This window comes from Populus alba, chromosome 1 (assembly GCF_005239225.2).
Source record: "Populus alba chromosome 1, ASM523922v2, whole genome shotgun sequence".
Taxonomy (NCBI): domain Eukaryota; kingdom Viridiplantae; phylum Streptophyta; class Magnoliopsida; order Malpighiales; family Salicaceae; genus Populus; species Populus alba.
The window spans coordinates 31,576,559-31,588,129 of NC_133284.1; the positions used below are offsets into that span (position 1 = coordinate 31,576,559).

The 11,571-nt window shown below is 33.4% G+C and overlaps 1 protein-coding gene across 1 annotated transcript; it reads right to left on the reverse strand.

Annotated features, from left to right (window-relative positions):
- Positions 1-8: 8 nt before the first annotated feature.
- On the reverse strand, positions 9-8,180 carry LOC118047119 (chaperone protein dnaJ GFA2, mitochondrial). The gene is given in 19 exon segments (XM_035056314.2): positions 9-391; positions 639-705; positions 1,027-1,075; positions 1,160-1,216; positions 1,519-1,590; positions 2,288-2,323; positions 2,325-2,380; positions 3,627-3,699; positions 4,058-4,132; positions 4,233-4,297; positions 4,454-4,541; positions 4,635-4,682; positions 5,161-5,250; positions 6,596-6,634; positions 6,726-6,809; positions 7,134-7,216; positions 7,416-7,490; positions 7,759-7,858; positions 7,946-8,180. Coding segments are annotated over 19 exon segments (1,338 nt in total). The 5' UTR covers positions 8,033-8,180; the 3' UTR covers positions 9-297.
- Positions 8,181-11,571: the final 3,391 nt, after the last annotated feature.

Here is an 11,571-nt window from a genome sequence, read left to right on the forward strand (position 1 = left end):
GTGGGAAATAATTCAATCATTGTGGTACAAACTACAAAATATAATATATGTACAAAGTCAAGCTATTCAAATGGAAGGCTACCATTTTGTATCAAATGGGGATGGTGATTTGTTGGGGGGAAACACACCATCCAAAATAAATAGAAATTCAGATACATCTCAACTTTTCTCCTACAAAACTTCTGAAACAGGATGGTATCCATTGACCTTTTTCCTGTCCTTTATCATTCTCTTGTGTTGCATAATCTTCTAAGCAATAAAATGGGATGATGAGCAGAAGAAAATATTACCCTGGTCTCACCCAGATGCTCCAACAGCACGTTTTTCGTATTCACCATGTTCTTCTTTGGCAAACTCCTCAATCAATTCACGCTGTCTTGGGGTCAAATTTCTGTAGCAAAATATGTTTTCTGTAAAGGTATTGTCTACCACTTGAAAAACTAAGGAGCCAAAAGGATGGCTATAAGTATCATTTATTATGCATTGCCCTTACACGCCATCCAAAGGTTATGGACAAAACAGAACTTAAAATCTCTATATAATTCTTCATTCATCCATTTCTAGTAGTGGGCAGAGCACCAAATACATCCAAAAGTTGAGCAGAGTTAAATAAATTGACAAAGAAAAGACCAACTCACAATGGAATGCTGACATTGAAGTGCACAAACTCATCACCAAATGAATATGATCCCCGTGCTTTTATCCCTGTCAGGAAATACAAAGAAATTCTTACTTCATCAGACAAAAGCAGAGTAGCAGACCGCACACATGAAGGAATAAGGAACATCCCTGAGAACCATAACAAACAACTGAGGCTTTTCCAAATTTATCACCATTAATTCAGTATTTAACAAAAAATTTCAGCAGATTCTTGGATAAGATCTAGGATAAGGAAACAAAAGCCACTTAAAAAATTGAAAACCATAAGCTTGGAGGTATGCTAACAAGATAACCTCCAGCAGGAATATAGCACCGAAAGCTATCTAAGACAGGTGTGAAGACAGCAAGAACTGGCATTCATCTCACCTTTATTCTTCAGAACCACCTTTTGACCAGGTTGGGTGCCAGGGCGTACCTGAAAATATATAACAGGTTAAGGTAAGATGAGTTAGTTTATTTTTTAGAATAATCAAATCATGCAAAATGATTTCCAGCAAACCTTAAGTACAACATCTCCTGTGAGAGTTGGAACCTTGATGGTTCCCCCCAACATTGCCTGCAAATAGCAATTGAATGAATTTTTACATTAGGCATAAATACTAAATAGTTATGATTTATAATAGGTATATATCAAAACAAGCTGCAAATTCTAAATGTTTCTGCAAGAAGACCATCTGAACCGGGTGCCACACTTTATTTAAAAAATAAACATACAAGTATAACCCATATCTCAAGCTAACAAAGGAATTTCTAAATGAGAACCTTGGAATGTACTGAACCACATAGCAAGCAGGAAAGGATTCCCGTTCATTAGAATCTTGGTATTTTTCTAGGACAATGAAACACAAAAGGTTTTACCTGAGTAATGCCCAAAACAGCATCAACATGAATGTTAGAGCCTTCTCTACGGAAAACAGGGTCTTCCCGGACCTGTGGGGGGAGGAAAATAACGACCTCAATAACATGGAAAATGAAATAGCTGCAATAAGATCAGAGGAAGTTGACAAGCATCACAGGAGACTAGACAGTCTAAGCACACTAGAAGTACACAAGCAAAGAGAGCAAAACAAATGAAAGAAAGAGACAGAAAACCACCAAAAAACTAAAATTTCAGCGAGCCAGGAGATCATTCACAGTGTTAAAGGACACTAAAAAATATCTATTTTCCTTAAAACGCTCACTTTTTATTCATCTTTCAAACGTTGTCATAACCCTGCATAAAATTCAGCAGACAAGGTGAATCTACCATCCATGTCACACTGTTCTCTTTCCTGATTCCCCCGTCCAGCTTGCCAAGCAATCAATGACCATTGAATAACCATTTAAAACGAAAGAAAGAAACAAAACTCATCCAAGAGTTTGCCAGCTAGAAGGCAATGTGAAAACTAAAGCTACATAGTCTGCTCGTTATGCCATGAAAATGCAGTAAGAGGAACAACCATCCATACAAAAAAAAAAGGCACAAAAGAAACAAAATCATATAAAACAACATCATGCTAAATAATGCTGTCAGGAAATGTTATTGTCCTTCATTTCCACACTACATCCTAAAAGATCACACTAGCAAGCAAAGAAATAGGGAACACACAAAAATAGCAGCACAAAAATATTAAACAAGTTGAATTACCTTGATTGTCACATAGAGATCACCAGGTTGATTTTTTTTCTGGGTCTGCTCCACCACTTTTATGGATCTTCATAGTCTCATTGTCATCCACTCCTGCAGATGTCAAGAAACTCAAATTTAATCACCTAATCCAGCAAAAAGTTCCACATGGGAAAATGGGCAACCGAATATATAGACCATATTCATGAGTGTTTCCAGAAATCAGAAGTTGAGCTCACTGGATAATGTCCCTATCTATATATTATCCCTAATAAGTGTCTGGGTGTAAAAATAATGACTGGAAAGAAATTCTGTTTTAAGACAGAAAGCAGTCAACTTTATCCCCCATTTATCCACTCAAGGACCTTTTACTCTATTTTCACACCAGCAGCATGTTCAACACCAGGAAACTACGTTTGGTACATGAGAAACCATGTCCGCATCCCTCTTTCTTTACATATTTTAAATCAATTAAAGAGAACTTCTTTAGTCCAAATTCCAAATTCAATTCTAAGCAATAAGAATCATTTTGAAAGCCAGAGAAAACAAATAAGCAGATCTAAAATGGTTCCGTTCAATTCACATGGAAAGTCTGTGCAAGTCTGTTTTTTTTTTTTTAAAGCAAGATTGATTTGTTCTAAAAACAATTCCCTCGAAAACAACTCAACCAGAGCTACACCTGTCTTCCAGAATACCAATAAGAAAGACAATGTGCAAGATCAAAGAAAGTTTGTTATGAGCAATTGCATTATCACACCAGTCTGCAGGAAAGCAAGTGTACTGTAGTAAATCTTGAAGGGTATTGAAGCTCCTAATTTAACCTTACCTAATCTAGTTTTTTTTTAAAAGGAAAATCTGTCAATCTGTCAATTTTATATTTTATGTCATAAATGGTGTTAGGATGATAGAGGAGTTTATTTGTCAGATTAAAAAAAAGCCCTGACTCATTGCTATCATTGTTTAGGGTTCTTATGTTCCACCAATAGTAGATACCTAAATATAATTGTTGAAACTAATCTAGCCTTCATTTTTTATTTCTTTAACTAAATGGTTCATTCGAGCACCCAAGAACTCGAGCTTGAATGGAAACTTGAAGTTCACATCTCTGGTTTATTTAGCTTCTAATTGCTTTAGGTACCATAACTAACAAATCTAGAAAAGCACTCAAGGAAACAACCACACTATCCTTTGTTCCATATGAGATGCCTAATGTGAGAAACAACAAAAATAACTATGATGTACCGTTACAAGACCACATTGTGTGGAGCATGTAAGAGCGCTACCCTTGGGCAGAAAATAAGACCACAATATTGTACAAGGATGGAAATTTAACAAGATGATTCAAGATCAACAAACAAACCTGTTGGAATGTTCAATGAAATTGTCTTTGATCCTCTCACTACTGTGTGTCCATGGCAAGACCTGCAAAAGCTCTGACACCACCAGTAGTAAAGCATATGCATTAATATTAAAAAAGAAAACCAAGGGACTTAGACCCATCATATCATCAAATTTTGGAAAAATTGTTTAAAAATGTGTTGCCAAAGTTAATCAAAGCTGCCAAATTGCAAGAATCCAGAAGCCAACATTAATGCAATCATGAACAACAGTTTAAAATAAAAATTCTTCACTAGTGCCCATGTATAAAGTAATACCTTATCAGGTTGTTTCATGAACAAAGAAAAGGTGTTAATGCTTCCCAGAATTTTGCTCATAAAAAATCAACATTTTCTAAAATTATTTAAAGAAGACTTGCAGACCCCAGATAAAAACAGATATTGATTCCAGTACCGAAAAAGTTTGCCCAGTTCCACCACACTGATCACATGTCTGCTGAAAACTGAAAAACCCTTTTTGCATAGATATCTGTAAATGTAGGAAATGTTACATGTTAGTTGGGGAAAACACCCAGTATTTCCTGAATAAGTAGCATCATCACACATGGTCTTCAGCAAGTAAGACTAACCATCCCTCTGCCTTTACAGCGTTTACACATTTGAGGTTTCACTCCAGGAGGAACACCTTCTCCACCTTGGAAAATGCAAAAAAAAAAAAAAAAAAAAAACATGGCCACGCATTCTTAAGAAATTACAAGAGAGCTGCAGTTATGAAAACATAAATCTCACAAAAAAAGGAAAAACTGAAGTCATGATGTTTGTAAATGCTATCAAGTGAAGATAAACAAACCACAAGTTTCACAAGGCACATCGGTCTGAAATGTGATAGTTTTGGTGCATCCCTGAACAGCTTCCATGAAGGAAAGCTCAACAGAAACCTATCCATGATGGTTTTAAAAAGAAACTGAAAGTCAACATTAATTCTAAGCCAAAAAAGAGAGCACCAATCACGTGATGGAAATTCTAAGAACCTTGACATCTTGGCCAGCGACATTCTGTCTGAATACATTGCTGAATATCTGATCTCCATCAAAGCAAGTGTGGTGTCATGCACAAAAAAACATGTAAAGTTCATCAACTGTGAAAATCCATTGTTTAGAGAGGGGAAAAAATACAGAGAAGACCCAAACCACCCCCACTAAAAAATAGGAAGAAAAAAGGCAGTGGCAAATATATTTCTCCTCATATTGCATTAAAACATCCATTGTGTGGCAATTTTATAAGAAAGCATCATACATAAGGTCATATACTGCAATGCAGTGAAACGATTTTAATTGCACTGCTGGCTTAATAGTTCTGGAGGCATAACAAGGACCCAACAAACTCCAAGAGTATCTAACTACACAGAATGTAAATTCTCACCCTAAGAAAAGGCTGCTCTTATTTAATTTAAGATTTGGATATGAGCAGAATAAAACCACAAGATAATTGACAATCAAAGAGACAATTAAATATGACAGAATCAAAACAAAGGAAAAGAAGCTGGAGAGTAATTACATCTTCCATTCTGAAGTCCCCAAATGGACTCTCAAATCCTGGTCCACCAGGCTGATAGTTATCTTGGTTTTCAAATGCGTCATGGCCTAGCTATAAGTTTGCAAATATAACAAACATCAATATAGATACTAACAGAAGAGGGTCATTACATTACATATGATTAAAGAAGAAAGAAAGAAGTTGCAAGGAAGAGAATTTCAGCATATTCTATGGATAGAGTACCTTCAAAGAGGAAAAAAAGGGGGAGATATAACAAGAGAATATGGCAGATGCATGCATGCAAAGGTTGATATTCTTTTTTTCTTAAACTTTGCAAAGTATGTGAACTTCATCCAGGCCAAAATGAATGATAAAATTTAAAGACACGCATGTTGTATAGAATAAAAGACCACCAGGGGAGGGTATAGTTTCAGGCTAACAAGGCGAAATGAATGACCTTTTCACATATTTGCGATCGAGTGCATGGAAGCTTCAATTCTAAAACAGATGCAATTATACCTGCAATTATACCTAAAATTCCCTAATCTTCCAGATAATGCCCAATTGTTAAGCTAGAACAGATGCAATTATACCTGCAAGAATGAGATCCTTGATTGTTTTTTGGTAAGAAGTTAGCAACTCCTATTTGAAAATACAACTTTTTTGTTGGCTGGGTCAGGCACACAAGGCTTGACAAGTTCTTGAGATTACAGACAGAAATTGCTTTGCAGGTTGACAGTTGACTACTCAAGTAAAATTATAACGGTGAGGTGCACTAAGAAACAAAATCCAAGATCATTCTAACAACAATGACTTATCCATTATAAACCATAACCTTTCCATTTTTCACTGTGGTAGACCTTCTGGATGGTGCTAATTAGTTGTCACCCTGCCAAGTTTTTTGGATTTATTTCACCAGTTGACCTTATCCTATATACCAGCCCTTTCACCTACTAGAAGCCCCCCCCCCCAACACACAAAAAAAAAAGAAGCCAAGTGCACACTTTAGATCGTTGTTGTTGTTCTTCTTTTTCCTTTCATTCTCATCTACATACTCCAACCCAGAAAACATAGCTCAAGTAAAAAGTAACCAACTGATGACAGTATGTATCACTACATTCATCATCAGACTGAAGATAATGGGATTGTTAATTGCATCCCTAGACTAGGCAAGTAAACAACTACATAAGACATCTTACTCTATTGGCTAGTTATAATTATGAATAGGGGGGTTTCCATATTTATGCATGTAAAAATTCCCAATTAAGAGCAACCATGTGATGAGCTATAAACCTCTCACTTATAATGTATGTAAATCCTCTCCTCTTACAAGCACTCATACTGGCCATGTTTTCAATCATTCATTAATACTGTATGTTACTTGGTTATGTGTTATGCAGACATTCATTTTCCACTTATTTAATAATATAAACACAGCTAAAATTAAATATGAAACCTGATCATATTGTCCCCGCTTTTGGTCATCTTTCAAAACCTGCAACCAGAACAAACAAAAGTTTCTCCATTCAGTATTCTATGTAACTCGGTTAGAGGAAGGGACAAAAATTCTGGTCTGCAAAATTTACCTCATAGGCCTTTGAAACTTCTTGAAACTTCTTTTCGGCTTCAGGATCGTCTTTGTTTGTATCAGGATGTAGCTTCTTTGCCAGCTGCAGAAGGGTGCTAAAGTGAAATCAGAAGACAAATTATACAAAGCTTAAAAAAAAAAAAAAAAGTTGCAAAGTAAAAGCTGCAATCCTATCACAGTATAAAGAAAAACTATTAACGTGCAGACCTAACACCCAAATTAAAAGAAATAAAGTATGAGAGTTGCATTATTTGGACTGAAATATGCACGATTAGAAAAAATAATGAAAAGAAAATCTACCCCATAAGCAGTCCTAAAACCCAAATTAAAAGAAATAAAGCTTGAGAGTTGCATTATTTGGACTGAAAAATGCAAGATTAGGATAAATAATGAAAAGAAAACCTACCCCATAATAAGCTTTCTTTATATCAGATGCACTAGCATTCTTGCTAACACCAAGTACATCATAATAATCTCTCGACATATGAACTGACCGGAAAAAAAAAGATATAAAACATACATTGTTAGCCACACAAAATGCCGAGGAAATATTTTAGAATAAAGCGATAGTAAGCAGCAACAGCATAAATGTTACAGCAATTGCACCTCAACAAAAGAAAACTTGTACTAAATATAGTACAGGGTAAATTTAAAAGGCAAAATATTAAAAGCAGGACATGTGAAATACCAGAGCCATGAATCAACCTCGTAGCACCAAATTTCGCATTTAAAGCTCCCAATTGCAACCAATTTGTTTGGTTAACTGCGAATTTTTTTAAAAAAATCAGTACCAAAAATAAAAAATGCCCCCCCCCCCCCCCTCCCAAGAATAGCAAAGAAAATGAAAAAATAGAAAAATATATAGATTCACCAAAATGTAAAATTAATTCCCTTTCCAAGTCCAATACACAGAGACAACCAAAAAGTTTTAAAAATAAGCTGTCTAAGAAACCAAATAAAGAATCTGAAAATAACCCATAAATCAAAACACTGGAAGAGCAAGAGAAAGAAACAAAACAAGTGCAAGTTACCGTTTTTAAGAGAGTAATTTCCAATAAACCTAACAGGATTACAAACCCCAGTGGTCGTACTTAATCTTCTATAACTCTCATTCAATACACTCTTGTGTACCTGCAATTAATACAAAAAACACAGTACTTATAAATGTAATATAAAGCAATTCAATAAAAAACTGCAAATAAATAAGCAAAATCATACGGAATTAGCAGATTCTTGGAGGAGGTTAAGTGAGAGAGAAGGGCGAGCGAGCCAACCAACAAGCCTGGCGCTATGAGACCGAACCATTTGGTGGGATCTTTAGTAGGGTTTGAAAAGTCTTGATCTTTCTAGCAATTTGGTTCTTTTTCGGTTTAGGGATTTTAGGGGTGGGGGCTTAAACCCTACAAAAGCCCTATTTTTTTAGATTGGAAGGTTCTAGGAGTTAAGAGAGGGGAGGAAGTTTTTTTGGAATTAGGAGGAAAGTGAATGAATTCCGGAAAAGTTGTTTTCCAGTGTTTTTGTTGGAAAATGAGCTTTTAAAAACTCAAGAATAATGAGGAACTACAAATTAAAAAGAAAGTAGAAAGAAAGAAAAATGAGAACCGTACGGGCCAATGGCAAATACGAGGGCAGGGCCAATTTTGTTGGAGGCAGACCCTTTCTTGGGCTTCTGTTTTGAAATGCATTTTCCTTGGTTCAGAATTTTTCCGCCCTTCCAATTTTCTCCTCTTCTTTTTTCTAAATTATAATTTCTTTTTTGACACTTTCTTTTCCTTCTATTATATTTGGAAAATTAGTTTCAGAGCCATTATTATTAACTTATTAGTACTTCTCCTTTTTTCTGGAAAAAAAAAAAAATTGACTAAGCTCAAGTGATTCGGTGTGATTAGTATTGTAACACAAAATATTTTTAAAAGCATTTTTTTTAATCATATATTAAAATAATTTTTATTTTATTTTCAACATCAACATGTTAAAATTATTAAAAAAAATATCACAAAAACATTAATTTAATGTTTTTTTTAAATAGAATGTACTTTTAAAAAGCATATAAAATTAAAAGTTATTGTAATTTCAAATGGAATGAGTAATAACTTTTTATCTAAAGGTCAATAATAAATGATATATTATTAAGAACTAAATTATTTAAACTAAAAAAAATTAATTGAAATTAAGTCTTGATTAGCAAGCAAAATTAAATTGGCTAGAAGAGCAGAGAGCAGTGATTACAATAACAAAGACTTCTAGAGAGTATCATCATTAATATTGGGTAAATTAATCTCATAGCCTCTCAAGTTTTGAAAATTAGTTCAATAGGCTCTTGTACTTAAAATTTGGACATGTCAACCTTATATTTTACAATTTATGGTCACAAGTTGGTTTTTTTTTTGTTGGGTTTCACGAGATACACACACAATAGAAACAATAAATTTAAATTTTCAAGAGTAAGGATCCTGTTAAATAAATCTAGAGATTTTTAGGGTTTATGTGAAGATTTCATGAAAATTAGATGTTTTTTTTTTTTGCTTTGAATATTTGCTTCGAGGTTGGGTTAAAGCAAACTACAAGTCATCCAAGTGTCCAGCCTTTAAACGATAATTCACACGAACCATTAATGAGAAATATTATAAATCTTTTTATATGAGAGAGATTGTTATACCTTAGAGTGTTAGTTCTTTTCTTTTATGTTTTAAATCTTTATATATTGTACTTTTCTCACATTTTTTTTATCATAAAAAAATAAAAGGCATAACATTCTATTTATAAAAAAACCTAAAAAACCCTATAAATAACAAAATATCAATTTGCCCCTTAAAATAATATCATATACATTATTTTAGGAATGTTCTTAGAAATTTATTCAATTAAGTCCCTACTTAATTTTTCTAGGTCTAAAATTGTAATTCCCCTGTATTAATTATATTATAGTCTTTAATTTCTAAAATTTATTTACAATTAAGTCACACTTAATTTATTATGTCATTTTAAATTCTAACAAATGATTCTTATATGCGTGACCTAGTGGGTTATCTAATAAGTAACCCAAATATAAATCATAATTCCTAAATAAAATAAGATCAAATAAATTAATAATTTAATTTATTATCAATTCAACAATTAATTAATTTATATTTAAAGATTCAAGTACAATGTCTAGTAACTTGTCATAATCTTCATAAATACTAGAAAAGTTATAAGTTGGTTGACTTAAATATCTTCATATAGTTTATGATATACCTAATATATGCATGTTTGTTATATTTGATTAGGACAATGTATGGTTAGAATTAAAGCATAACATTTTTTATATAACATAACTTAGTGATTTCAAGTCTAAAATTATTTGCACAACTATCACGGGAGCTTTTTCATAGACATAAGTGATCTTTCCATTTATGAAATTTTTTTGCGAGTTGGTTCAGTATACATATAATATAACAAGTACCTGCAAATTAGTTTCAAGTATATCTTATATCCTAGTTTATAAGAGGAGCTGCTTCCTTTAATAAAAGAATGAATATAATATGCATCAATTTTAACAACTCTAATTAATATCCAATCTTAATAAAAATTAACAAAAAATATTTAGAAACAATATTTTAATATAATAGAAATCTCATAATTATAACAATTTTATATTTTTTTTACAATACAATTTTGTTTCATGAATTTTATCTTTATTTTATATTCATTAATTAAACATGAGATTTATTAATCAAATATAAATAAATATTTAAAATAAAAAATATTTTTATTAATAATAAATATATTTTACATGAATAAAATCAATATTAAATAAACAATTGATTGACAAATATATGTCGTGATAACCATGCAATGAACATGAGTCTTATAGATGGACACCGTGGCCACCAATTGAAATTCTGAGGGTTGCCATGCTCTAAATCAAAGTAGAGGGGTTGGTTTAACCAATTTTTAAAACTTGAATGACCACACAATGAATTTACCCCAACATATTACCCCTAGATTGCTGTACTCTATCAAGATCATACCAATGTGTCTATTAGTTAGGAATAATTTAGAAGTCAATATAGCAAGCAAGTAAACAGTTCATTGAAGAACTGAAATTACTTCCTTCTCTCCCCTTCCTCAACGAAGAGGTGTGAACTTCAAAAAGCACTACGATTACACTAACAAAGGTGTAATTTAGAAGAAGAGCTTGTTTTTATGGTCCAGGAAAATGGAGCACAAAATCACCTCATTTCAGGCTGAGGACCCCTCCATATGCATGATGAAAACAAGCAATTCTTAAAAGAGATCATATGTCCACGCTTTTTCTTTATCTGCTCTTAACACAAAGCGCAATTATCCAGTAATTCAGGGTAGCAATCATGGTGATCCTTGATCGAAGAGAACTTACGTGCAATTGTTCGTTTCAGGTCAAGATTGCAGCACTAGGCCCTGCAATCTCTGTTATATCTTAATGTCGAAAGCCAGAATTTTGAAGAGTGTTGCTAATTAAAACAATCAATGTCCTGTAACTTGACAATCCATCAGAGAAAGCATGGATTCTCCCAACACAACCATTCTTTTTGAGGTTCTCTTTTCTTTTCTCCAGGCAAAACAGATAGGATGTTGTCATGTACTTGGGACTAAGCAAAACAGTAGGAAACTCGAATCAAATCCAGCAAAAGGGTATTGCAGACTTCCTACTCCTAGACACATACCCTCTTCTTTTTTCTCTTTTTATACCCTCCGTTTTTTATTTTCTGTTTCTTAGAGGGGGTAGCATGTTTTGCAGGAGGTACCATGCCTTTCTTTTATACCACGGCAGAGATTGTGTGTCGGATAACTTCCATGAAAGAAAGTGGTTCCACTCCTCG